The sequence below is a fragment of the Fusarium oxysporum genome, chromosome 7 (assembly GCF_000149955.1).
Source record: "Fusarium oxysporum f. sp. lycopersici 4287 chromosome 7, whole genome shotgun sequence".
Classification (NCBI taxonomy): domain Eukaryota; kingdom Fungi; phylum Ascomycota; class Sordariomycetes; order Hypocreales; family Nectriaceae; genus Fusarium; species Fusarium oxysporum.
Genome location: NC_030992.1, coordinates 4,027,292 through 4,054,071, shown reverse-complemented (window position 1 = coordinate 4,054,071; position 26,780 = coordinate 4,027,292). Strand labels below are relative to the sequence as shown.

The window sequence follows — 26,780 nt, the reverse complement described above, 5'->3', positions numbered from 1 at the left end:
GATGATTGCTTTGGCGTTTGTATCGCTTTGCCTGATTCATTAGTTGCTGGCCAAGAGTGAGGGTGGTAGTTGTCTCCGCATGTTGAAGCGAGAGACTGGCTTGGCTACTCCGCTGACTAGACTACTTGGCTGCCTCCGCACCCTTTTTGGCCAAGGAGAGGAGTCACCTTGGCTGCTCTCCTCATTATTGGAATCACCTCCAAGAGATAATAAGCTGTAAGTGAATCGTCGATTCAGCCTTCAATCTCCCCCAGCGTTGCGCTATCAAACTTACGCAATGACAATAATACAGCTACCTAAAGTACGGCATGTGGGCTGCTCAATGCAACCGTAAGCCCATCTCACAGCATCAACAGGGATGTGCCAGAGATTGGGTCACGAATACCACCCTAATCTCTCGTACCAAAACTCGCAGCCTAGAAATTCGGAGCATTGCATCACAACATCGTAGCGCCTGTATCAGAACCCCCTCTTGGCGAGTCCAGACCGTTCCGAAGATTCCCGCTCTAGTCCAACAGCTAGAGTGTCATATCTGCGGGGGGATCTTGCCCGCTGAGGGGGGTTGGGGGCTGTCTACTCCGCGAACTTTGCACTAGCACTTCACTAACACTCCACTAACGATGCTCCGCCACTGTAATTATCCAGTGATACGCCGGTGAAATGATGCTAGGGTTGGTTTTAAGCACGCTGATCTTGCAACCAAGTTGTTTTCTAGAAGAATTGCCGCTTCTTAATGCATTCTAGTCATGCATGTGCTTAGCCCTATTCAGACAAACATTCCAGTAGCCGCCTGCACTATCGACTCGACGCCCGCTCCTCACACTTCAGTGTCAAATGAAAGGCTCGAGATAGCCCGCCTTCCCGGATTCTTTTCGACAGGATCTCCCACTAGACGTCTTCTCGAAGGATTCACCGCTTGGTGATTGGTGTCTTACAGATCTGCACCATCCCCAAATGCGCTGTGACGTTGTTCCACTTTATGGCGTTGGTTCGCTCTGGGGTTTAGTCTTAGCTTTTCCTAGATATCAGCTATTTCAGCTAGAACGGGGAGTGATTAGCTTACCCCGCAAGGGTATCTCACTGTGATAACTGGGGATGATGAGCACAGACAGTTTACTAACGGTGTTTCTAAGCGAAGCCATCGGCGCAATTACTGGATTGGTCTGAGTATGCTGTTGGTTTGGACTTCGGATGCTTACGGGGACTCGTATTCTTGGCACGTCATCCTTGAGACGGAACTCTATTGCTCCAGGGTTGAAAGACGCAATGCGACCTTGGAGAAATGTACATTTCCGTAGATTGGTTGCTGGAAGGTGTTTGGAATGCGCTTGGGTTCCTATTTCATCCGATGAGGCTCTGGTGTCAGATTCAGCGTCGTATAGCGTGGATTTCGCTTGGCTTCTTGGGGAAAAGAGTCTCGGGGGCTACTATTGGGATCCCGCCAGTACTACGGGGATTCAGCTCTCGTGGTCCGGATGGGGTCGGAACCGAGGCCAAGAAGCAAGGGGAGATAGCGCCAACAATAATGCATGTTATCACATAGATATGAGTTGGGGAATGACGGCTTGGCTTGAACTTGGGGAAGTTTGACATCCTACTCTTCCCGATGAAGGCTGATGAAACTCATTGTAACTTGGTGATGTGATAGGTTGGCCTCATTTCAATTCTTATCAAGCCTCGCCTGGATTCAGGTCAAGATAATAACACGGCTCAGTATTCCGATTCTCTTGCTTGCCAAGGCAAAGCCTGGTTGGAAATCATGGTGATATGGAAGTTCCACTCATCTGTCAGACAAAGGAGTCAAGAAGCCCTGAGGAACTAGGCTCAGAGCAGACTGTTGATGTTTGGTGGTAGCAAGTCTATGCGTCTTACGATGTACATCAATGGAGCAAAAGAAAAGCGGTTGCATCCGAGATCGTCCACCAGTGGATATGCGTCGTGCGCATTGCTTGGTTCTTTCGGATTTCATCTCTTAAATCAGGGTTTTTCTATTCAAGTCTTTTATTATAAATACGCAAGCTCGCCTCTAGGAGTCTAATATCTTCAGCACTCAACGGGAGTTCACCTCGTGTCAAGGAAGACGCTCCTCACCTCAAATATCTTTCAAGTACGGTCCTCTCAGTGTTTCTTCTCGCAATACTCAAGTTTGGATAGAATGCTCGCCAGGGGCTACTCAAGTGGCGCTGCCTGATGTGGGTTCCATGTTCGAGACTCCGAGCTGAGATGTCGAAGCAGTACATGTTACCGTCCAACTTACGGCACATTCATAACTTGGATGCCATGCAAGCCACAAAGTCTTCTCGACCAACACCACGCTCCATGGTGGGTGGCCGGGTTGCCCGTCGATATGTGATTGTGTTTAGGGGGAACCTAGTGGTCGCGCAATCCTTCACCACTCCTGACGCGCAGCCTTCACGATACAGAAGCCTGTATCCAATAATACAGCTATCTTTCATAGCGGTCAGTTCCTTTATGTCTGAAGGCAGTCTTCTTGAATGGTAGCATGAGTCTCGTCAAGTCACAAGGACCAAGGGCTTCGTATTGAAGTGTCCTTCGACGACATCAACGATGTGCTGAAGATGCTCTCATCATCTTCAGCAGTCAGCTGGCACGTATAGATGCTGCAGCTCGTTTTTCACTCTTGTTCAGTGGCTTGTTGCCATCCTAGATGCCCAGGCCCTGTGACCGTAGGGAGACAGCAACCCTCCTTCGTAGAGAGCTAGATGTTTGGCCACTCTCGCTCATTGGGTGTCAGAGGTCTCTGCAGTCACACAAACCAGGTTCCATGATGTGATCACCGTCCTAGTGTCAGTAGTGTAGTGTTCCGTCACCATCAGTGGTTGTTCTAGGCCTGTTTACCTGTTCAGGGGTCTGAACACGTCTAGTTCAGCTCGCCACGACCACTGGCTTGTTTCGCAGATGCGTAAAGGTGTGCAAGAAGGTTCATCCCCTGATTCCATTATCTCACTCTCTTACTCTCATCATATCTTCCATTGTCACTGCCTTGATAGGGCGCTCTTGACGCCCGCTAAGACCGCTGCGTCGACATTGCAGACTAAATAAGGCATAAAGCAGGGAGGTCTCGTTGGCCAATCGACGCGATTTATTAAGTTCCATCTTCTCGCATACAGTTACGTAGCTATCTTGCTAACAGCATACCGATGGCCAGAAATACTAAGGAAACTGCTGTCGCGCCATAGCAGCTGCAGTGATAAACTTGGTGCTGGATACAAAAGCACACCTATCCGGAGGAGTCTGGCTTTTGGTGAGATCCCAAAAACGTGAACTCGCCACCCCATACTGCCAAGCTAGCCCATCTTCCATTCGAAACAAGGGTCCTCCTGATGCTCCGCACTGGCAATCTGCGTCAGTCAACAGCCGGTCGCCAGGAATGTCGCAAGAGGTATAACATTTCTCCACTGTTATTCCATCCTGCCTCAGAGGCTTTCCTTTGTCGTACAAGAATTTATTAGGAAATCCCACGTGTGACTACTTAACATTAGTGTTCATTCATTTGTTCTGTTCTCTTTTTTACTCACAAATGGTTGCTTGTTCATCAGCGTCTTTGTATCGAATTCTTTTTACCCCGAGGTACCCCGTGTGTCTCACCCCATTCGATCCGCGAGGATCAAGATAGCCCAGTCGTTCAAGAGTGTACAATTAAATTTCTCTTCTCCATCTTTGGGCGTTTTTTGACATTCTAGGCCGTCCAGAGTGATGACGTCCGTCGCGTACGATGTCCCTCCGCTCCGGCCCTCAAAAAAGTTGGATTCAAATGAAATACTGTCGGCTAATTTATCCCCAAAGCAGTGCCTCGCTATCAAGACGTGTCGTGGACCAACCAGAGATCCACTGCAAGTTCTCGGCTGAGCGTTCGCATATGACTTTGCGCCCAGGAGAACCCTCCCGAAGGCATAGGCGGGGTATTGTATGTTATTCCACTCATACCTGTCGTCTTTTACGAAGTCTGGTAGTTTGCCGAACGGGTAGGCGACCAACTGGCCGATGTCTGGAAGGTCGCGCCGTTGGTGTGGTCGATGTGGAGGGACGGGTTTGCCGGCGAAGTTGTCGAGCTGGTGCCTTGGGACAAGGTGGATTTTCGGGATAGGGCCGACTTGAAGGGCAATACGTGGGTGAATCTCTACAGTTGACTTGTTTGCAGTGGTTGCTGGAGGTGCTGGGGGGATAGGAGGCGGGGGGCTGCGAGCGTGACGTGTGTTGTCGCCAGGGACAGGTGTCGCGAACACTTGGTTTCTCAGGGCCAAGATGGCGATATTGAACAAGTTGAAAATCAACATCCTGTAGCGTAAGTGTTTGGAAAATAGAGGACTTTTTGGTGGCAGCTTTTTGATTGGCGAGTACACGCATATTTATTCCCCTGGAAATTAAGTTAGGGCTTTTTCGAACTCGTGTTGCAAGCATAATACACTTTGAAGTTGTGGACGAACCTTGTGATCATACGGCCGTCGTACAAATGGACTCGTTTAACCAAGCACTCATCATGCTACAAGACGACAAGACCGTCAAGTTTAACGAAGTAAACCTTATCGATATCTCGGCAAGTTAGACCTAGGCCACAGTCTGGCAGACTCACGCGTGCAGGAAGTCTGGCAGAACCGTGATTTGTCTTTCAGCAGTCTTCCATTCAACTGACACTTTGGGCACATTCCCCATCAAACTTGGAACCTTTTTCCAATTGAGGACACTTTTCCAGTGCCCCCATCTCCCGTCCAGCTGCTTCCCATTGCTTTGGTGGCCAAGTCAGCCACAGCTCTCAGTGACAAATGGCAAGCAAACTCCCGCTTGTACCACACAAGTATCATGCGGAAGAAGAAGAAAAAGTTAGAGCCCCTCTTCATCCTCTATATTGCATAAATCATTAATCCGCTTTTCATACTGTTGATTGGTGGCCCAGAATAATACCTCACCTTGTTCAGTCCGCTTCTTGATGAGTTCTGCGTCATTTTCCTCTTCATTCATTCCGAGCCAGTTTACCATCAAGCAACTATTGATACGCCTGCCTAACGACTGCTTAATGATGAGTAATTGTCCATAAGAGGGCCACTTCAATTACATAGAAAGCTTGCATTGTACCATTCGTAAGCTGTGCCCTAATATTCCAAACTCTATATGGCTTTGGTCCACGTGAGTCCCAAAGGGACGCGAGTAAGATGGTTTTTGAGCATTAAAGTCGTGTTGGCTCACTCTACTTTCATGAACGGGTTGTAATCACTTTTTCACTGCAGATTCTACTCACAGCTCTCTGCTTTTCTGCTACGTGCTTTCAGCCTTAGACGTGTGACTTGCGGTTGAGGCCTGTGGCTGAGAGCTTATAATCACTACACAGAACTTAGTGCTTTCAGCCTATCAGAAGACAATATACTTCTTCTTAGCCTTCATATTGAGGGAAAATGGCTTAATCTATTGAATCAACTATTGAGAGCTCTTTAAATTATTAGAACAGCCATAGCATTTTGCTTGCCATATCTGCCCTCCTTGTCCTCTGAGGTTCTCTTTGCATTTTCTCCACCTATATTCCCATGACTCCATCACTCCTTCATGATAACCTCAGTGTCCTGGAGGTGCTTGACGAGATCGGCTGGTCCAGTGCTTGAATTCGCTTGAACATTGCACACTGGCCATGGTGAAGCGGTAGTCCCTGTTCTGTGATATGTAAACGTGACACCATTCGGATAAATGGCTTCTACGGCTCTTTCGAAAGCACTCTCGTCGCCAATAAGTCGTATGGGGATGTCATGAATTTTAGACCCGTAAGTCGCCATTGTTCTATAGATGTTCTAATTAAAGGGTATGTCGTATAAGTGGCTATGCTATAAGTGAGTTATGATGTTGGTTGTTATTTCATTTTTCTAATACATCGATGTAATTTATAGGCGGCTATGGTGGTGTCACTGCCATCGCAATGTACAGTGTACAATTACTCTCACTTCTCCAGAGCGAACAGGTTTCTGAAGCAGCTATTCACAGCCTCACCCTTTCTGGTGGTCTGGACAAACAAATCACCTTACATCATCACTTCACTTCAGAGTCGCAGGCTTCAGTTTAAAAGAGTCAATAATTGATCCCATTGTACCTGATATAGCGAACGTTTCAGCTGCTATATCTCACCTTCCTCAGCGACGGAACCATGATGTTGGACGTCTTCCTCTCCCCCTCCATCCCTCTTTCTTAAGGACATCCTCCTCCTGGAGAGTCTTCACCAGATCTGTGGGTCCTGTACTCGCTTTGGGTGCCTTAACCTCATAGACGGCCTCTTCTGTGTGTGAGCCCTTGATAGGGTGCGTCACTCCTTCACCATAGTGTTTCTTCAATGCTGCTTTGAAACTGTTCACGTCCTTGACAAGACGAACGGGGACATATTTAATTTGACTGCCCCAAGTCTCGGGTTCTTGATCTGCTGAACCGGAGTCTGCAGGCATGCTTGCAAGTAGTGAATATGAATGTGAAGGTGTGATAAGTTTGATGTAGTGTTGCGGACGTCTACTGAGTGTCTAGCTAATTGACTGGCGAATCGCCTCTTTCTATAGTTAATCTTCAGCTCGTGGCGGTTTCACTGCCATTGCAACAGACACTTGTCAGAGTCATTTGGGGGCGTGATTATGGGCCATATGTCAATGAACAACCTTCAGACTGTAGTCATTTCCCAGGTCTATTAGACATATCATCACTCTCGAAAGCGTGGTGATTACGGTCTCTTCACTTCTCGAGAGTGAATCCTTGCATAATGGCCTCTCAGCTAACACGATTGTCGGAACTTTTGTAGTTGCTCCTCAAGTTCTCTTTGCAATACCTTCACTACTCGGGCGAGTCTTCCGTCCTCTGGGAAACATGTTGGACATACCTACTCAGCTAACACTTTTTCGTTGAAGTAGCATTCACATTTCTGGCACCTACAATGATCTTATCAAACAAAACATTATTACTTCGCCTTCGTTTGCAGCCCGACCGAAGCTCTTTGTTCTGACCAAATGCAGCTGTATAGTGTTATGAATACGGCCTCTCTCCTTCTGGCCTTCCATCACGACAGTCCCCTCCCAGTATTTCCACCTCTTCACCCCTGTCTCTCATTCCTTCATGAGGAGATTAAGGTCCTGCAGTTTTTCCAGCAGATTGAAATCTTCTGAACTCTTGAGCACAAGTCCCTCTACCTTATAAAGCTCCCCAACCACTGTCCTTGTCATGATTACTCCACCAGGAAAGAAGCTAAGCAACTTTTCTTCTAAAGCCTTTTTGTTTTTTTCTTCAACGATCTTGCGAGGGATGAACTTGGTGCATGGCTTGTATTCATCTTTGTTTCCGATAGTAGAGCCTCGGGACATCTTAACTGCGGGGGATATCGTTCTCGAGTATTTGGGGTGTAATTGTCCAATGGATGTGTGGTCACGTTTTGTTCCTCCTTGGCCGGTCATTCAACGGACTCGTCGCCGCTATCTATACTCAATACGCTTTGCCCGTTGCATTGTCACTACCATTTCGACAAACATAGTTCACGATCCCTGGGCCGTGAACAGCGACCTCTTGTTTCTCAAAAGTGAATAGTCTTGTAGTTCACTGGTCTAGAAGCTTCTTTGCGCATTTTTAAAGGGTCATTCACGACAAACGTGCGTGCTATGTGCATAATCTTTCAAGCATCATGACTTGCTCCGTTGTCTTCTGCTCAGAGCTCCTCTGATATCGCCTTCTTCCCTTAACTAAATCCCTGAGGTACTAAAACTTCAAATTATATCGTTTACCGAGGTAAACTCAGCAGCATATGGCTATGTAACGTCAACTCTAAAGAATAACGAAGTCTCTCCTATGGTGGTCTGCCTCCCTTTCTATTGCCTCCGCGCTCAATCCCGTAAAACATATTCGCCGTCCGTGAGGAATTTCTGTAGGTTGATGTTATCGAGACTGTCTCGGAGCCCGATTACCTTGTAATGTGCTACATGATCTGCGGTTTCCTTCTCAAATGTGACATCAATTCCGCCAGGGAAGAATTCCTTCAAGCCTTTCTCCAGTTTGGAATAGTCGCTAACAAACCATTCTGGGATATATCTTGTAAACGTGTGCCATATTGTATTATCTCCTAGTTTAGATTCTGCAGCCATTTTTGCTGTATAGCGGTTGTAATAGATGTGCCCTTTATATAGATAGTTATATACTGTTTTGATATCGGTTGTTGTTTAGTTTTGTGTTATTTATAGTTGAGACTGAGAGCTTATATTCACCGCACAGAATTAGTATCAATTCATCTCTATCTATCTAGAGCATACCGCTCCCGTGGTATTTTCAGTGCTGTTTCCGATTCCAAGTTGTCGCGACCTTTGGGAAACATTACCAATCACTGTCCCGGAACTTCGAAGCTTGTATGGGCTCAGAACATCCATAACAAAGTGGTTTCACACTTCCTCGGCTTTTCAGATTCGTTCACTTCTCGATTTACATCTTATTGCAGATTCGCTGTGACTACAGAGATCTTGGTGTGACTATTGGCCTAACTTGAACATCTCTCAACATCACTTCTTTCACTCGTCATTTATGGTGGTTTAACTTATGCGATTCCTATGTGAATAACTATTGGTAGCTCAAAACCTTCGGCATCTCAAAATGGCATTTGCTGTACGCTTCTCTTCCCTACGCGCGATAATGGGCCATCCACTTCAGCTCCCATTCCCTCAGCCTTGAAGAATAGCACCGACATCTTGGAGTTTTCTCTGCAGGTCGGCTGGTTCTGGGGTTTTCGCAAGCGCAGTAACATGGCAGGTGTTGGGACTGTACTTGTAGTTTACTTTAAACCCAAGAGGGTAAATGACTCTCAAGGCGGCTTCAAATGTTCCCCGGTTGTTGATGAGGTCAAGTTCGATGTTATGGTCACAGGACCACTCAGCGGCTCCCTGGTCGGTCTTGGAACAGGATCCAGAAGGCATGATTATGTTTTTAGTGTTGATGTTGGTAATATGTAGAGGTTTGGTTGTGTTGATGTTTTTGGCGTGGGAAATATTCGGGGTTGTAGGTCTATTTATACTTGACCGTTGGAGTCCTTTCGTTTCATTATCTTTGCGCTGGGTCGAGCATCACCATGCTCAGAGGATGTGATCGTCGAAACAGAAGACTAGCCCCATCAAAGGAAAGCAGATAGATGCCTTTAAGAACCAAGCTTGATCGCCTTCAAGATTTCCACCGGACCACTGACAGCGGTCTATTCAGAGAGGTCATTGCGGTCATGAGAGACGTCAACATGGTCCCTTTCTTAAACACTGCTATGAATTGATGTCGTGAATGCACGACAAGTACTTCAGACATTCGCTGCTGATATACGGAAGCACATTGTTGTCCAACTGATGGCGGGAATCTGTCAACCAGTCATAATTCAGCAGGTGAATTCAGAGATAGATTAGTCTTGTGTCCCGTGAAGTTTACGTATCAGCGTAGATTGATGCTCTTATCGTGAGTTCCTTCAGCAAGTGAACCGCACGTGTTATCAAGTAGTGTCAATGTCGGCTGCCTTTCGTCTCCAAGGCTCCCTATAAGAGGCCCCCAAGAACCCAAACTGTCATCCCCATACACTCCATCCAAGTAAACAACTGCATCAAATAAAAAGTCCAACATTACGACACAATGCCTACTACTACCAAAAGATGGGGCAGCAAAAATGCTGTCAACACTGAGAAGCTTGTGTTCAGACATGAGTTCCCGATCAAGCGGTTCTGCAGGCTGGAAAGGCTCCGAGGTGCGCTCGGAGATATCTTTGGCTCAGATGATTGGATTATCGGGTCCAATGGAAAGAATTTTGTCATCAAGGTTGGAAGAAGGGTTAATCTCGAGAACGAATTGAAGACACGTGGTGTCATCTTCAACTCTATGGGGACAGCGTGGGCTGTAAGCTTCTTCCAGTTGTTTGAGTATATCCACTACTAAACTAATTTGATGTGTTAAATTTCTCGTTTTTGCTTCTTATGTATTTATGAACTGGCCACCAGCTTTGAGTTTCTCAAGATGCTTGACCTGCGATGCGATATCAATGAATTAAATATTTTTAGAACACGTATAACAGACATCAGGCATTACAATGACCATATCTTCTCGCCATGGGGTTTAGAAAATAATAATATCATGGGATCTCTATTTATTTCCGTTTGCTAGACAAGTAATATATAAGTAATTAGTAGCAGTTGTATGTAGAGACTAAAGACTTCTGTTATAACATATATATAACCTGCAGGGTAGTCTTGGTGTTTATAATACTAATCCAGACTGTAATAATATACCTAGTTAATTATTAAAAGAAAATTAATACTATCTACTAAGCCATGGAAAAAATAAGAAAGCAGTAATTTCTTTTCTTATGGCTATACAAAATGTTGCAATTAAGGCATGACAGATTAGGAGAACGGTAACATAACTTACTACGTCCTAGAGTAGTGGTGGTTATATTCCAGAGTTTGAGCAGGGAATAACAACACAAGTCAAGCATCCCCGTTGACGCAATTGGTTAGCGTGTCAGACTTTTACAAACAAATGAAATCTGAAAGTTGAGAGTTCGAGTCTCTCACGGGGAGTTTCTTTTTTCGTTAATTTTGAATTTTTATTTTGATCTTTGGGTCGAAAGGAATCGATTGCAGACACTTTTATCTTTTTTTCTCTTCATTTGCGCTCGTGGTGACAGTTTGAAGTTGGGCCGGTGGAGGAATCTGGGTCCACTTGGAGAGTGCGCCACGGATGTGAGTGTGGCGCTCTCCGTGGCGCTAGCTTCCTGCTGGTGTCATGGGCTCTTTCCATTTAGCATTCCTTTGTGATCTCTCGCAGTCTCTATATCACAACTCGAGACACCCGACTCACATCCTTCTATTGATTCGAATTAACGAGCGCTCTTCCGGTGGAAGGACATTCTCCCGTCGATAAGGTCTTCCTAGGCTCGTCGTCTGTCTCAGCACCTGAGCTCCGAAGAATCAGCCGTTCCGCGCCTCGTCCCAAACCGAATCGACTTCGCGCTCATCAAGATGCATTCGGCAAAGAGTACCTGATCGCCCTTGGCCTCTGTGATCGCCTGCCTTCGCTTCGAATTCGCCGCGCTTTCTACAGCGTTTCCTCGTTGTTCAACATCGTCCAGTCCAGTCCACGCGACAATTCGAGATGTCTTCCTTGCTGCGAGACCTCACCAACCCATCGCGCCTCAGCGATGCGTGCACCAAAAGGGCTATAAGAACCCCAAGAGCGATGTCACCGAAGAGCTAGAAGTCTACGGAAATATGCAGTCTTCCCCATCGACTCTTGGCCTCGACCCTCCCCGCAGTCGACGACTCGGTTCTCCCACCACGACGAGCCCGCGATCACCAGCGTCGCTGTCCTATCGACATACTCAATATGCCTCTCAGGCGACCGCATCGCACAGATTTATTTGCTCCCGACAACTCCTGGGCTCCGAGAATCAAGAGGTATCTGCTGTTACGACACAGGTGCGCACCAAGGAAACGGCGGATGGAATACATCTGCAACGATTCTAGCCCCCCTCCCGCCTGCGCCGACCCTCCTCCGTTCCTCTACGACTCGTTCTCCCGCCATTGTTCACGGCCGCGCCTATGTTCTCGAACAGCGACCCCGTCGAAAACCCAGTTTGACGATACGATTGATTGCAATACCCGTTCTTTCATTCGACCCGATACGCTCCGATACGCTCGATCTTCATCCTCTTGCAAAGATTTCTGCATCAGGTGGTTTTGCATCGGAAGAACTGGGATTCACCAGCAAAATTGCTTTCATTCAGCTAGAACTGATTGAAAGATGATAGTTGGCTAGCCTGAACTCTGGGTCAATCCAGTTTTCTTCGATGGACTCATCGTCGCGGCTTTCCTCAGCTTGCCGTTGAGTTTCAGGACGTAGACTACATACTGCCAGTTGTCGGTGCAGCTGCGACTCTACATCTGAGGAGAATGCGGCATGTCGCAGTACGACTACGATAGGTGATCATTCGATGGATGAACCCTTGTAGCTCTGCTGGGAGACATGAACAGCGACGGATCACTCCCAAGCTGTGTATCTGTCCTTGAACGTAGCGAGGTCACAAGAGCTTCTTAGATAGAGGACAAGAACCCGACTTCAAGCGTAAGTACTATTATCATGAAGCTAGGCCTGGATCACGAGAACTCCAAGGCCCTTGAAACCCAAGACTGGGTTGACATAAATTGTGTTTGAGACGCCGCGTGAAGTTGTCTTAATGATCCCATTCCCCAACGCCTACTTCGACTGGAAACCGCAGTACTTGAGTGTCGAGCCATGTGCGTTCTGTCGCGTGGTCTACAATGCTTTCGCACGACGCGATTGATGCAGCAGCGATGAACGACTAAAACTGCAGACAAGGCAAGAGATTTGGGACATTACCTGCAGGCTGTAATTGTCTTTAAATTTCATGGTTCGCCCATCTTGTGTTGTCAAATTCGGCAAAGGCTCGTCTGTTTTATGGTAGATCTGGTGTAATTTACAGCAATTCCCATCAACTGTGGTTGCGCAAAGATTAAAATTAGAGGTCCCGGGTAGGAATGCGCATTTGACATTTCACCTCGAGCCATTAATCCCGCGTAATGTTATTCTGCGTCGGAGAGGAGGAGAAATACAATTGGAGCTATCGCCGATTCAAGCCGATCACTTTCCTTCCGAGATTTCTTTTATTGCGATGTTCGTCGCGAAATATTCCCATGTGCTTTGTACCTAGGTACTCAATGTAATCTCGAGTCACCAACGCGAAGAAGCCCAAGGTGCGGCAGCGCGACAACGACACAAATGATGATCAGACTCTTTACGAGCAATCCTGACAATCAGGCAGTAATTTCATCCTCAGGAATTATTTTTCCTGATATCGCAGGCGTTCAAGCTATCTGTAGTAGCCTCCCTATGGTCACGTCGTCACCATGAACGCGTCAATCAACCGCAATACCTTCGCCTCTCAATTTGCCCCCTCAACACGTCCTCAATTCGGCATCACAAGCTCAAATCTCATGTTTTCCATCTCTCCCGGCTGCCTCTCTCAACAAATACACAAAATCTACGCGTCTCCCATAGCCTCAGCATCGCCTCAACACCGCCCCGATCGGAATTGTCTAGCTGAAAGCTTAATACCGTCCTTCTCCATTCAGAACCTCCCGAGATGAATATCCTGGTGGCTCATCCCATTTTCCCCTACCTTACCAATTCGTCTTGCCCCCATCATCCGATGCCTTCACTGACGTCATGGAGCTGAGCAGGAAAATATGCAGCGAAATTAAGCTTAACCCAAGACAGGGGTTGCCCCGGCATTCAAATTACGGGTGGCCTCCTTGTTTACGGGTAAGTTTCTGGTTTTTTGTGTTGTTTATGCACGATGATACAGTATCGATCGTTGGAGCAAATCGGCGCTATCAAGTCCCGTTGATACCTTGAGAAGAGGGTGAGATGTCACTGGCGGGTCTGTCATGTGTACAAAGCCTCGAGTGCCACGTACGATACTTGCCAACGATGTTTATTCACCGTCTAACGTGCCTGGTGTCCATTAAACACGTTATGTTCAACGAACTACCGAATTGGGCATCATCTAGTCATCATGCCATTCACTGCATGATGTATTTGATTCAAGATTTCTTCGCGTCCCAGCCAATCCCCTCGCTCCAAACATCACCATCTTCCAAAAGGTTCCCTCTGCATGACCTAAGTGGACCATACCGGGCTGTGTACAAAACTGCACATAATAGGATGAGAGAGTTCTTTGGACTCTGAACTACACAGAGAAGGTGGTTGAATTAACTTTAAAAACTGGATTTATTAAATCGCCCCCTTTTTTTGCAACAGAGGGAGATGAAGGTTACCAGGGAGGGAAGGAGTCAATGAGATCTAGCGTGATGGGCGCTATTAAGCTTAAAAAAAGAGGCTTAGACAATGACGTTGTGGGGCGACTTATGGGGCGACTTATGGGGACCTTGGATTTGTGATTTGGGAGTGGGGACGGCCTGGACGGTTAGTGGGCGTTTAGATCTTGGCTGGCGGTTGGAATACGACAAACTGATCACTGAAGAGCAGTACCTCTGTAGATGTTTGTGAGTAGGTAAAGGCTATACCGGTGATGTAAAGTGGTACATTATTTTCATCAAGATAATAGTACTGTGGCAGTTTGTTTAGCAGGTTAAGCACGGAACAAGTCCTACTGATTAAACAAAAAAGTACCCCTGCAAATGCCAAGATTCGCAACTCCAAGCAATAACATCTTAGCCCTCCGCATCACCAATCACACAGCCCGCCCAGGATCTTGGCATGCCTCGTGGCTGTGGCTGTGTCGGAAGTGTATTTTCATCCCCTGCTTGCCTCTCACCCCAGCGCTTGAGTCTCAATATCTTGGCTTCTCCTCTTTTCATCTTTTCTCCCAACTCTCATGAACACATTCCATCACAGGTCGTCAACATGGACTCTAACGCTCCACGACGCCCGCGCGCTCCTACAATCACTGTCGACACTGCTGCTGTCGACTCAAACGATCCCGGTAATTCTCCAGTGCGGCGACTTCAACGACATCGTACGAGCATGCACGCTAACACAGTAGAACTAGCACCTGCAGATTCAATCTCTCCATCTCCGCTAGATGATACGAATACTCTTGCAGTACCAACAGCTAAATCTCGAACCGAATCATGGTCCTCGTCGCCATCTACAAAAGTCGGGACCGATCATGAGCAGATGTCTCGCGAAGTAGAAGCCCTAAGAAAAGGCGACCAAGCCGAAATCTTAAAGCCCGACCCAGGCGAGGAAGACCTCTTTCACGTGGAAAACAACCCATTTGCCTTTTCGCCGGGTCAATTGGCGAAACTTATTAACCCAAAGAACTTGGCGGCTTTTGTTGCGCTTGGTGGACTGCCCGGTCTGCAGAAAGGTTTGAGGACTGATGCAAAGGCGGGATTGAGCGTGGATGAGGGAAAGCTCGCTGGTGCAGTGTCGTTCGAAGAAGCGACTTCTTCAAAGGTTGAGAAGACGACGCATAGCGATGCGCACGCTTCAGGAAAAGATGCGTTTCCTGATCGGAAACGAGTGTACGGCGCGAATCGGCTTCCGGAACCAAAGTCAAAGTCGTTTCTTGAACTAGCATGGATCGCTCTGCAGGACCGCGTCCTCATCCTTCTCTGCATCGCAGCTGTTGTATCACTTGCTTTAGGTCTGTACCAAACCTTTGGAGGATCGCATGAAGACGGCGGTGCGAAAGTCGAATGGGTTGAAGGCGTCGCTATCATTGTGGCCATCACAATCGTCGTTGTCGTCGGTGCAGCAAACGATTGGCAAAAAGAGCGACAGTTTCAGAAACTCAACCAGAAGAAGGAAGACCGCATCGTGAAGATCACCCGCTCCGGAAAACCCCAGAATATCTCTATTCACGATGTACTAGTCGGCGATGTCATGCTTCTTGAGCCAGGCGATGTCATCCCCGTGGATGGTGTTTTTATCGAGGGCCATAATCTCAGCTGTGATGAGAGTTCGGCGACGGGAGAGTCGGATCTTATTAAGAAGGTTCCCGCGGAGCAGGTTCTTCATGCGCTGTTGCACGAGCAGGCGCCGCCGTTGAAGAAGCTTGATCCGTTCATCATCTCGGGTGCGAAAGTTCTCGATGGCGTGGGAACGTTTCTTGTTACGGCGGTGGGAGAGCAGAGTAGTCATGGAAAGACGATGATGTCGCTTCGTGATGATCCGGGACTGACGCCTCTTCAGGCAAAGCTCAATCTCCTCGCTGGTAAGTCATCGCATAACATCTCAGTATACATACTAACAGGTCAGGGTACATTGCGAAGCTTGGTAGCGCAGCTGGTCTCTTGCTCTTCTTCGTCCTCCTCATCGAATTCCTTGCCAAACTCCCCAACAACCACGAAAGTGGCGAGCAAAAAGGCCAAGACTTCCTCCAGATCCTCATCACATCCATCACCGTCATCGTCGTCGCCGTCCCAGAAGGTCTTCCCCTCGCAGTTACACTCTCTCTCGCTTTCGCGACGAAGAAGATGACGCGCGAGAATAACTTGGTGCGACATCTTCAATCGTGTGAGACTATGGGTAACGCCACGGTTATTTGCTCCGACAAGACTGGTACGCTTACTGAGAATATCATGACCGTCGTCGCTGGATCATTGGGTATTCGCGGACTCTTCTCCTTTGGCGATTCGTCGTTCGAGCAGGAGTCTGCTGGTGCTGAGAAGCGAGAGACCATTGCGCTGGCTCAGTTCTCGTCCAAGCTTGATCCTGAGTACAAGGAACTTCTCAAGACTGCCATCACTGTTAACACCACGGCTTTCGAGTCAGATGAAGAAGGAAAGCAAGGCTTCGTTGGCACAAAGACTGAGACTGCTCTTCTCGACTGGGCCCGTCGATATCTCGGTCTCGGTCCCCTCGCAATCGAACGCGCCAACCATCCCGTCACACGTCTCTTCCCATTCAACTCCCAGCGCAAATGCATGGGCGCCGTTGTCCAGATCCCCGGCCCGACGAAGGATAAGCCCAAGTACAGACTCTACATCAAGGGTGCTTCCGAAATTGTTCTCGGCGAATGCACCACCATTCTCGGCGATCCTACAACGTCACCTACCACCGAGGCCCTCTCCGACGATGGAAAAGAGGAATTGCGATCTATCATCTTCAACTATGCGACAAACTCTCTGCGAACTTTGGGTCTTGCTTACCGCGACTTTGAGAACTGGCCTCCTGTTCTCACCCTCCGCCCCGAAGACGACAACGCCGAGATCGATCTCACCGATTTGGTGCATAACCTCACCTGGATGGGCGTCGTCGGCATCCAAGATCCCGTGCGCAAGGGCGTCCCCGAGGCCGTAAACGACTGCGGTATCGCCTCCGTCAACGTAAAGATGGTAACAGGCGACAACGTCGAGACCGCGCGCGCCATCGCTCTCAACTGCGGCATCCTCACCGAAAGCACCATCAACGAGCCCAACGCCGTGATGCAAGGCTCCGACTTCCGCAAGCTCTCTGAATCAGACCGCACAGCAGTCGTGAAGAAACTCCGTGTGCTCGCTAGGTCGAGTCCGGAGGATAAACGCATCCTCGTCAAGACGTTGCGCTCGCTCGGTGAGATTGTCGCTGTTACAGGTGATGGAACGAACGATGCTCCTGCGCTCAAGGCGGCGGATGTTGGTTTCTCGATGGGTATTACTGGCACAGAAGTCGCCAAGGAAGCATCGGATATCATCCTCATGGACGATAACTTCTCCTCTATTGTTGTGGCTTTGGGTTGGGGTCGTGCTATTAACGACTCGGTTAAGAAGTTCTTGCAGTTTCAACTTACCGTTAACATCACAGCTGTGGGTGTAACGTTCATCTCGGCTGTTTCGGACGATGAGCAGAAATCTGTTCTCAACGCTGTTCAGCTGCTTTGGGTGAACCTGATCATGGATACTTTCGCTGCGCTCGCTCTCGCTACCGATCCTCCGACTGGAAGTTTACTGCACCGCGAACCCGAAGCTCGAACTGCACCGCTTATCACAATTACCATGTGGAAGATGATCATCGGTCAATCGATCTACCAGCTCATCGTATGTTTCGTCCTCTGGTTCGGTCGCGATTCAATCCTCGGCTATGAAGAACGCGAAGTCCGATCCCTCATCTTCAACATCTTTGTCTTTATGCAGATCTTTAAGCTCGTCAACAGTCGACGTATCGATAACAAGCTCAACATCTTCGAGGGCCTTCACCGCAACCATTTGTTCATGCTTATGATGACCATCATGGCAGCTGGACAGATCATCATCATCTTCTTCGGCAGCGACGCCTTTGTCGTTACACGCTTGAACGGTATCCAGTGGGGAATTTCTCTTGTTCTTGGATTCTTCTCTATTCCCATTGGTGTACTCATTCGTTTATTCCCTGATGAATGGTTCCACGCCTTTGTCAAAGTCCTCGCTAAGCTGTGGCCAAGCTGGATCCGCTTCTCGCGCAAGAAGAAGGATACTTCCGAAGAAGACGGCACTGAACCATTCCCTAAGGAGAAGCTGGAGGGGTATGATATGGATACCGCACTTCTCGGCATTCGCGATGATCTCGAGTTCTTGAAGCGTGTTCGCGGCGGACGCATGACGGCGTTGAGCGATGCCATGGCGCGCTCACGTGAGAAGATGCTTCGACGCAAGAGATCCGAGTCTCGACCTAGAAGCAAGCTTCGCAGTCGACGCGGTTCGTCAAGGTCTTCGAACAGACCACCCATCTCGCCGATGATGTCAGTCGTTGGTATGCCGGGTATCGTGGCTGCTAGTGTAGCAGGATTGCAGCCTGGACAGGGTGTTAGTAACGAGAACCTTGAGGCGCGACAGGCGTGAGTGCGAGCATGTTATACTGGATACTTGTGTTAATTTGGCTCATGTTATGTTGCATTATTTAGAGATTGAACGAGTGCTGCATCTGTTTTAATGTACGAGTTCGATCAGAGCAATCATTTATAGGAACGGAAAGGAAAGCCACAAAGCAAAGCAAATCATAGATGTCTGGAGTTGGCGGTCGATATGTCATGTTATATATACAAGTCTGAGCGAATGATCTATCTACTATTAATAAAAGTTTGAGTAACAAAGAGCTTGTTTGTGTGTATCTTGCATTTTTGGTGATGATTTCTTGGAGTTCATGGTCGGGGTCTGGTTGCGACGCCTGCCCACTAACATGTAGCGCTGGCAGCCGCTGAAAGCTGACCAATTTAGTGGACACCAGCACGAAGAAGCAGGCGGGTCAGAGAGCTGCCTTATCGCCATTGATGAAATTAATTATGTATCGGCTACCGCTCAACCTTTTAACTCGTGATGCAATAATTGTTCTTACAAATTCGGTGAACTGTCTCCTATTCGAAGGATCATGACGCTGTAGCAATAGAAGCACGTCTTGGTCAAAATTTATATTATACAATAAGTAGGTATGAACTTGTATCCTATGAAGTTTTCATCCCACCAAACCCCAAAGCAAGATTTGGGTCATAGCCAAGCTGCTGATAAATTACCTGCCAATCCTCAATTGTCGGCGAAAAGTATGGTGGCATCGTCTGAGATGCCGGGATCATCATGCCCTGCCCAGAGAAAGTCCCATTATGTAGCATCGTCGAATCTGCTCCGACGTAATTAATTTGAGGCATTGTCGTTAATTCTTGAGAGCCGTTGCTTGTCGGAAACATGGACATTGACGCTTCAGAGGTGCTTCCTCTTGGGAGTATTGTCACTGAGTCTTCATGCGTATTGTCCCGTTGAAGCGTCGTCGCTGAGTCCTCAGAAGTGCGTCTTGTTGTCGTAGACTCCACGAAGCTGGCTGCGTCATTTGTTGCTGATGCACTGTCTGGCTGCTCGTTGCTAGTGCTTGCCACAAAACTCATCTCTTTTAAAAAAGAAGTCTGCAGCTGAGGAACAAACCGTCTCACCAATTGCTCAATGTCGTCTCGTATTGACTCGGGCAACGGGTATCCAACCGTGCTCAAATGTCTCCCGACAAGCGGGGGCAGCTCCCTCGTTAAAAAGCCGCCGAACTCGTGGCATAGATTGAACTCCCTGGCACTTTTATCCTCGTCAGTATCGTAGAGATCTGATCTTGTTAGTCATTCCTGGAAAGAAGGGATAGGTAGGGGCAAAGCTGACATACAAGGGCTGGGCGTATGCTGATCATAAGGGAACGCAATGGAGTAAACGTCGTTCCACCTGTCCCCCTCGCTCTTGTTCTTCCCCGTTCCTTTCTTACTCCTCATTCTTTTTACCTGCTCTTGGTTCAAGCCGTCTTGGTTGCCGACGGTTGGCGTGCACGCTTGCAATTGCTGCGAGTGCGCCTCCAGGGCTTCTGAGGTCTTGAGATCCACGCGACAGCGCCGACATTGGTACTCGGGCAGCGAATGTCGCCGATACATGTGCTCTCTGTTTCTCAGGATTAGAATCTTGATTGCTTTATGGCGTTGGATGTGGTGCTTACTTTACGCGATGGAGGTCCCGATAACCAGGGTGTGCGCAGCTCTTCCATTCTGGCCGACCGTATTTTCGCGGGTTCCGCTTGAAGTACGGACAGGCAAGCATTCGTGTCTGCTGACCTCCATCAACACGTTGAGATTTGGGACTCTCCTCATTGCCATCGTCTTCGCCGTCATTGCCTCGCTTGCGCTTTGGGACACGGCGAGGCCGGCCTGTTCCTTTCTTCTTCTGCGTGCTGGAACTGGAGCTGGTTTGGCTTTGAGATGCGGTAGCCTGGCTACTACCATTTCCGCTGGGTTTCTCCTGTGTCAACGGCGCCAGCCATTGCCGAAGCCATCCATGGAACCATTGCATAACAGCCGCAGTCTCCGGATTCTCGTCAGGCGTTCCATCAGACTCATCACTAGAGTCCGAGTCTTGGGAGGTATTGAGGACACTATCATCCTCCATGGACTCGTATTGGGACCGCCATTCCTGGAAAGACTGGTATGCTGAAGAACTGCTTTCTTCGTCAATCAAAGGTTCCAGACACTCATGATCTTGAACCCAGCCTCCCATACAGCCTGGCAATGCACTCAGGTATAGTTCCTCCATGCTGCTGTAATGGAATGTGGCATCGCTCCACTCTGGGATCTTGGAGGGCACCACGGGGGATGAATCGCCCGGCTGTGAAAGGTTCGGTTGAGGTGGTATACCAGGCATGCTGCTGTAGCCACTGTCTGCGATCGATTTGGTGCAGTCATGTTGTGCAAGGCGAGCATTTGGCGCCATCTTATGGATGCCGACTTCATCGCTGGATGCCCATTGTACAAGCTCAGCATCCAGCTCGCCACCAAAAACATTCAAGCATTGTGGGTTGGCAAGAAAGTGTTCAGCAGCGTGGTTGAGCCGTCGATCCCAAGCCGTAGTACCAACAAACCGCACCGATGCGCATTCGGGCATTGGACAGACAAGGTCTTGAGGCAGTCCATATAACATGCGCATCGACGAGTCTTGACGGTCTAGGAGCCATTGCACCTCTTTGTCGAGAACCTTGTTTATATCTTCCTTTTTGTCGTGCAGCTTGGTCCGTCGGTGACGGTTGATAAGATGCGTTCGGAAATCGTGCTTGTTGGCGAAGAGCGTACCTGTACCGTTGTAGTCCTTCAATCGTAGGGTTTTATCCTCGGCCGGTAGGAAGAATTGCCTCTGCCGACGAGTGCGCTCGGTATGCGTGCAGCCGGGTTCATTGCACTCCCAGAGCACCCGGTCTAGTTTCAGATGCTGGGACACAACATGGTCCTTCCAGTCCCTTTTATTCTCGAACTTCTTATCGCAGCCTGCGAAATGGAAGACGCAGAGGAATGGGAATCGCTCGACCTCGCTTGGTTCTCGACGGGAGACTTCTTGTTGAACGGTGTGAAGCTGGGGTTCATGGTAGTCAACGTAGAATCGCTCTCGGTCAGAACCGTTGGCTGCCGATATTCGGGCGTACAGGCAGGAATCTGTTTCGTGGACATATCGGCGTAATGCGGAAGAGTGGTCAGCGAGAGGACGATGCTCCATTGTGGAGGTGACGTAGGCAGAGGCCTCGAAGAATGGGGTGGCTGGAGCGGAACAAAACGAGATGATAAATTCAAGTAATATTGATAACTATTGAGTATAAAATATATTGGTTGTATTTAGAAAGAGAGAAAATTGCAAATGATGGTCTCAAGGGAATTGCGGTCTAGATATGGTGACCTCACTCATGTTTGTTTGGCGCAGCGCGCAATTGCGCGTTCCTCTTCTAGCATGATTCCTACCATGAGCATGCAGGACTCAGGAGGTGACACAAGAGCTAACACACACAATTGTGGCCAACATCGAATATCGCAGCTACGCGATGCTTTCTCCGGCATTGATCCATATCGCGAGGATGAATTGTTCAGCTCAAGGCTCTCATGATGCTGCCGCGACACGATTGCTGGGATCTCTTCTGCTGGCTGGTGCTGGGGAGCTGAGATAACGCTTGGAGTGCCGATGATGGCGCTGAGACAAACATCAATCGCGCGACGAGGTGTCATCCTGTCAGCGACTAAGGCCAAGACCAAGACCAAGGCCCAGCCTGGTAGTATCGCATGTTGTAATTGACAGAAGATGCATCATGCCTGCGATGACAAGAAAATGGCCTTGTCTCTGCAATTGAGAATGTCTTGTCGCAACTAAACACCACTCGCAGCGATAATCGGCACAGCTGCATCAACACCGAAGATGAACAAGACAAGCTAATCGCGAAATCCGGGGAAAGCTCATATTTTTACCTAAAGAAAATAAAACAAATCTGGGCTCAATCGACTTTTATCCACTCCGGAACTCGGGTCCCCAATTCCTGGGCCAGACCAATCCAACCCCTCAGTGGCAATCAAGATGAAAGAGGTAATTCTGGATAAAACAGCTTCTTTGGTGTGTGTCACGAGGTGTAATAAGTACCAAAACAGAGATATTCCTATCCATCATGATCTTGTTACGTACGGGACTCAACGGGATTCAATATCCGGTGCGAAAAACAGGTTATAATTACCTGTTTTGTAATAAATTCAAGCGGGGAGGTCGAGATCTGAGGAGCCTATCTTATCAACTGATAACTAAACCCAATTCAGTTTATCTTTCCGTGAGGCTCACGATTACCCCGCGATATCGCCTCCCCACCATGAGAGCTAGAGGAGCTGTCACACATCAATCCCGATACGGAAAAAAGAGTCGTGTATTTCCAACTCGAGACGCTCTTATCATCATGTCCCAAAAACTATATATCCCTCCTCTTCCTCCCCCATACCATACCGTCTTCACCTAACCAGTAAACCTCAATACAGTCACCATGGGTCTCACGCAACATCATCCTTTTGATCCTCTCTCCGGAGATGAGATCGCCGCTGCCGTCGAGGCTATCCGCAAGTATCAGTCCGGCCAACTCCTCTTCAATGCTGTGACTCTACACGAGCCCCGCAAGAAGGAGATGTTGAGGTGGCTTGAGCATCCTTCTGATGGAAATAAACCTGCGAGAATTGCGGATGTCACTGTCATTCTTCCTGATGGAAAGGTTTATGATGGTCTTGTGGATCTTAAGACGAGAAAGGTTCAGAAGTGGGAGAAGCTAGATGGCCTTCAGCCAATTGTAAGTCCTCTCAACCTGGTAGTCTTTGAACACAGCTGACAAAGTAGATCACACCCGAGGAACTCATCCAGGTCGAGGAGATCATGCGCAAAGACCCCAAGGTCATAGAACAGTGCGAAATCTCCGGCATCCCCAAATCAGACATGCACAAAGTCTACTGCGACCCCTGGACAATCGGCTACGACGAGCGCTTCGGCAGCAACATCCGTCTCCAGCAGGCACTCATGTACTACCGCCCTGACCCCGATACCTTCCAGTATCAGTACCCCCTTGACTTCTGCCCCATCTACGACGGCGCCAAGAAGGCCATCATCCACATTGATATCCCCAGCGTGCGTCGCCCGCTGAGCAAGCAGAAGGCTATTGACTACACCCCGCGCTACATCAATGAGAACGGTGGTTATCGGAAGGATATCAAGCCTATCAACATTACGCAGCCCGAGGGTGTGTCGTTTACCATGAATGGACGTGTTCTTTCGTGGCAGAACTTTAAGTTCCATATTGGATTCAACTACAAGGAGGGTATTGTGCTGAACCACATTACTTTCACCGACAAGGGTATCGAGCGACCTATCTTCTACCGCCTTTCCCTCTCGGAAATGGTGGTGCCGTACGGTGCGCCTGAGCATCCTCATCAGCGAAAGCACGCTTTTGATCTTGGTGAATACGGCGCAGGATACATGGCCAACTCTCTCGCGCTGGGATGCGACTGCAAGGGTGTGATTCACTACCTCGACGCCGAATTCGCTGCGCGCGATGGCTCTATCCGAACCATCAAGAATGCTATCTGTATTCACGAGGAGGATAACGGTATTCTCTTCAAGCACACTGACTTCCGCGATGATTCCGTCACTGTAACGCGCGCGCGAAAACTCATCGTGCAACAGATCTTTACAGCGGCTAACTACGAGTACGCATGCCAGTGGGTGTTCCACCAAGACGGAACAATCCAGCCCGAGATCAAACTCACCGGCATTCTCAACACATACGCCCTTAACGAGGGTGAAGAAGCTGGACCGTGGGGAACAGAGGTTTATCCCCAGGTCAACGCGCACAACCATCAGCACCTGTTCTGTCTGCGCGTGAACCCCATGATCGACGGCGTGAACAACACTGTCAACATGGTCGACACAGTTGCTAGTGAGGCACCCGTCGGAAGTCCCCAGAACAAATACGGCAATGCGTTTTACGCCAAGAAGACAAAGTTGAGGACGAGTGGGCAGGCAAAGACAGATTATAACGGTGCGACGAGCAGGACGTGGGAGATGGTTAATGAGAATAAGCTGCATCCTTATTCGAAGAAGCCTGCGTCTTATAAGCTTGTTAGCAGAGAGGTTCCAGGCCTTTTGCCGAAGGAGGGATCGCTGGTTTGGAAGCGTGCTGGTTTTGCCCGCCATGCTGTTCACGTCACTCCTTGTAAGTCTTTTACCTCCCTCAATATGGTATGACGCTAATAATGTACAGATCGCGATGATGAACTCTGGGCTGCAGGTCGTCACGTCCCTCAAACATCTGGCGAGCCATCCCAAGGTCTTCCCGAGTGGATCGCCGAAGGATCAGCATCCACCGAAAACACCGACATTGTTCTTTGGCATACTTTCGGTGTTACACACATCCCTGCACCTGAGGACTTCCCCATCATGCCCGTCGAGCCAATGACGTTATTGCTCCGACCTAGGAACTTCTTTACGAACAATCCTTGTATGGATGTGCCGCCTAGTTACTCCATCACCCCCACGCAGGTTGCGGAGAAGAAGGGCGCGCTGGATCAGAGTGATAAGGTTAGTCAGTTGGCCTTTGGGGGAAAGAGTTGTTGTTCCGGTGGAAATGCTGCTGCGAGGTTGTAAGGGTGAATGAGCTTGTATAGTTAGTCATAGCGTTAAATTGCATAGAAGGATTATTTGCAAATAAGTTCTATAATGATCGGTTGTGATGTTCTGGAGATGTAACTTGAACGCATGGTATGCTCGCACCTCACGTTGCAGAGCATAGTCTAGCAAGTAGGTCATTCATTTTATACGGGATTATGTTTCTTTGGTCGTTGAATTCACCCCAAAACTCCTCTAGAGTGAGCCCAATCGTAATTGAAGCGGCACTGGTATGAAGCTTTGCCGTTAACAATACGCCTCGACTTAGGACCCTTCAAGGATTGCAAAATCTACAGCGAACATAACAGGATAAAACGGACACACAACAGGCATTCTACGGCATGAAGAGAAACTACTACATGGTCTTGAATCAATACAGTATTCTTACAAGAAGTAAATAATATACAGATACCTCCTATGCAGAAGGTCCACCAACAAAAATCGTCAAAGTCTCCGGCTCGCCTGAAACAACCCCAGAAGCATTCTCATTCCCATCCGGATTGACATCATCATACGGAAAAGCGTATCCCTTGCCATCAACCTCATAAGAATGAACGATACGGCTATAGTGGCTCGTAGGATCATTCTTGTAGTATGCTTCCTGTCCTAACTTGGGCTGCGTATCGCCTCCGTCAACAAGAAGTGTAGTTCGAACAAACGCAGCGCAGAGACGAGGAACAACTGCCGCATGAACTGCATTATCGCCTTCCATTACAGTAAATGGACCGCTGTTACAGCCCCAGATGTCTTTGGTGTTGGGTTTGCCGTATCCTCTGTTGTCGCCATCGCAAGTAAGTTGGTCCCCCGTAACGCGGCACTTGACATTGCCTGCTTCAGACTGCGTGTTGATGATGAGGTCCTGCGAGGAGTATTTACTCCATACATCGTTGACATAAGTATCCCAATAGTCCCCAAAGGTAATCGGTTCAAGATCATACTGGTTTCCCGGCGAAAGCACACGAACTGGTTTACCCTGGGCATTCGCAATGCACATAAACGTCCAAGCTCTCCCATCCGCATCTTTCTGCTTAACAAGATCATCGCAGATCTTGCTCACAGCGCCAGACTCCAGTCCGGCGCACGACTGTGTACTTCCATCTTTGAGGGAAAGCCCCATACCAAGCGGTATACCCACAAAGTCGACATAGCTGATGTTGGCGTACAGAACGCCATTCGTGTAGGTGAATTCCACAAAACCCCAGTCTACACCCGCACTAGGATCTTGAAGATTCGTAACAGAGGGCTGCACTAAACCATCGCCGCTTCCAATGTCAACGACAAAAAAGTGAAGATCTTCATTGGCGAAATAAACACGCCCTGAACTCATGGAGATAGGCACCGTAAACTCGAGAGTCTGACCCTGTGGTGGGAGAGGAATAGCAATGTTATCCTTGATCTCAACAGGCACTTTCGAACCTCCTGATTTAGGATACACAAGGTTTCCACTCGCTCCGATGAAGACGACAGTGCCGTCAGAGTCCAACCCTGAGATATACGCTCTGACGTTTCCGCCGCTGAAGTTGTTCACTAGCTTCAGTGGCAACGTCGCTTGTTCAGCGCGGTGTGTTAAAACGCGAGTTTTGTTCTTGGCGTATGTGCCGTTGAGGAGATTATTGTCTGTTACTTCAACGTTGTTTGTACCGCCGGGATGAGCTTTTATAAAGCCTTTGCGGGTGGTGTCTAGGGAAGATGTTTGGAAAGGAGCGGATAGAGCTGTGCCGAGGAGGCAAGCTAAAATAAGGAATGAACGCATTCTATCAAAGAATGACTTAAACAAGAAAAAAAGAACGTGATGCAGAAGGCTACAGAGCACGACTAATTCTGGCCAATTACTAC

At 48.5% G+C, this 26,780-nt stretch overlaps 10 protein-coding genes and 1 non-coding gene across 13 annotated transcripts; 6 read left to right on the top strand and 5 right to left on the bottom strand.

The window, feature by feature from the left end:
• Nucleotides 1-3,174: 3,174 nt before the first annotated feature.
• On the bottom strand, nt 3,175-4,298 carry FOXG_10716 (uncharacterized protein; the record flags this gene model as incomplete). The annotated part of the gene is made up of 2 exons (XM_018390194.1): nt 3,175-3,354; nt 3,843-4,298. The coding sequence occupies 2 exons, from the start codon at nt 4,296-4,298 to the stop codon at nt 3,175-3,177; spliced, it is 636 nt and encodes a 211-aa protein (XP_018248595.1).
• A 176-nt stretch (nt 4,299-4,474) lies between these two features.
• FOXG_20356 (uncharacterized protein) lies at nt 4,475-4,567 on the top strand (the record flags this gene model as incomplete). Its single annotated transcript, XM_018400638.1, has 1 exon — nt 4,475-4,567. One exon carries the CDS (start codon nt 4,475-4,477, stop codon nt 4,565-4,567), a length of 93 nt encoding a protein of 30 aa, XP_018248594.1.
• Nucleotides 4,568-6,134: 1,567 nt separating this feature from the next.
• Nucleotides 6,135-6,440, bottom strand: FOXG_10715 (uncharacterized protein; the record flags this gene model as incomplete). The annotated part of the gene is made up of 1 exon (XM_018390193.1): nt 6,135-6,440. One exon carries the CDS (start codon nt 6,438-6,440, stop codon nt 6,135-6,137), a length of 306 nt encoding a protein of 101 aa, XP_018248593.1.
• Nucleotides 6,441-8,678: 2,238 nt separating this feature from the next.
• FOXG_20355 (uncharacterized protein) lies at nt 8,679-8,930 on the bottom strand (the record flags this gene model as incomplete). Its single annotated transcript, XM_018400637.1, has 1 exon — nt 8,679-8,930. One exon carries the CDS (start codon nt 8,928-8,930, stop codon nt 8,679-8,681), a length of 252 nt encoding a protein of 83 aa, XP_018248592.1.
• Nucleotides 8,931-9,621: 691 nt separating this feature from the next.
• Nucleotides 9,622-9,921, top strand: FOXG_10714 (uncharacterized protein; the record flags this gene model as incomplete). Its single annotated transcript, XM_018390192.1, has 1 exon — nt 9,622-9,921. One exon carries the CDS (start codon nt 9,622-9,624, stop codon nt 9,919-9,921), a length of 300 nt encoding a protein of 99 aa, XP_018248591.1.
• Nucleotides 9,922-10,476: 555 nt separating this feature from the next.
• FOXG_20354 lies at nt 10,477-10,562 on the top strand. The gene has a single exon. It is a non-coding gene; the product is annotated as a tRNA-Lys (tRNA).
• A 237-nt stretch (nt 10,563-10,799) lies between these two features.
• Nucleotides 10,800-12,821, top strand: FOXG_20353 (uncharacterized protein). Its single transcript, XM_018400636.1, has one exon. The coding sequence runs from the start codon at nt 11,368-11,370 to the stop codon at nt 11,779-11,781; it is 414 nt and encodes a 137-aa protein (XP_018248590.1). The 5' UTR covers nt 10,800-11,367; the 3' UTR covers nt 11,782-12,821.
• Nucleotides 12,822-14,354: 1,533 nt separating this feature from the next.
• On the top strand, nt 14,355-18,580 carry FOXG_10713 (Ca2+-transporting ATPase). Of its 2 annotated transcripts, none has more exons than XM_018390190.1 (3): nt 14,355-14,506; nt 14,573-15,742; nt 15,787-18,580. In XM_018390190.1, the coding sequence occupies exons 1-3, from the start codon at nt 14,428-14,430 to the stop codon at nt 18,324-18,326; spliced, it is 3,789 nt and encodes a 1,262-aa protein (XP_018248588.1). In that variant the 5' UTR covers nt 14,355-14,427; the 3' UTR covers nt 18,327-18,580. The 2 variants fall into 2 exon arrangements, with proteins under 2 accessions (XP_018248588.1, XP_018248589.1); XM_018390191.1 differs by having other exon boundaries at nt 14,371-14,517.
• Nucleotides 18,581-18,865: 285 nt separating this feature from the next.
• FOXG_10712 (uncharacterized protein) lies at nt 18,866-22,257 on the bottom strand. 2 transcript variants are annotated; one of them, XM_018390188.1, is made up of 3 exons: nt 19,945-22,257; nt 19,624-19,889; nt 18,874-19,566 (listed from the first exon to the last, which is right to left on the bottom strand). In XM_018390188.1, exons 1-3 carry the CDS (start codon nt 21,483-21,485, stop codon nt 18,926-18,928), a joined length of 2,448 nt encoding a protein of 815 aa, XP_018248586.1. In that variant the 5' UTR covers nt 21,486-22,257; the 3' UTR covers nt 18,874-18,925. The 2 variants fall into 2 exon arrangements, with proteins under 2 accessions (XP_018248587.1, XP_018248586.1); XM_018390189.1 differs by having other exon boundaries at nt 18,866-19,889.
• Nucleotides 22,258-22,621: 364 nt separating this feature from the next.
• On the top strand, nt 22,622-24,988 carry FOXG_10711 (primary-amine oxidase). The gene is made up of 3 exons (XM_018390187.1): nt 22,622-23,076; nt 23,124-24,492; nt 24,541-24,988. Exons 1-3 carry the CDS (start codon nt 22,780-22,782, stop codon nt 24,921-24,923), a joined length of 2,049 nt encoding a protein of 682 aa, XP_018248585.1. The 5' UTR covers nt 22,622-22,779; the 3' UTR covers nt 24,924-24,988.
• A 371-nt stretch (nt 24,989-25,359) lies between these two features.
• On the bottom strand, nt 25,360-26,697 carry FOXG_10710 (uncharacterized protein; the record flags this gene model as incomplete). The annotated part of the gene is made up of 1 exon (XM_018390186.1): nt 25,360-26,697. One exon carries the CDS (start codon nt 26,695-26,697, stop codon nt 25,360-25,362), a length of 1,338 nt encoding a protein of 445 aa, XP_018248584.1.
• Nucleotides 26,698-26,780: the final 83 nt, after the last annotated feature.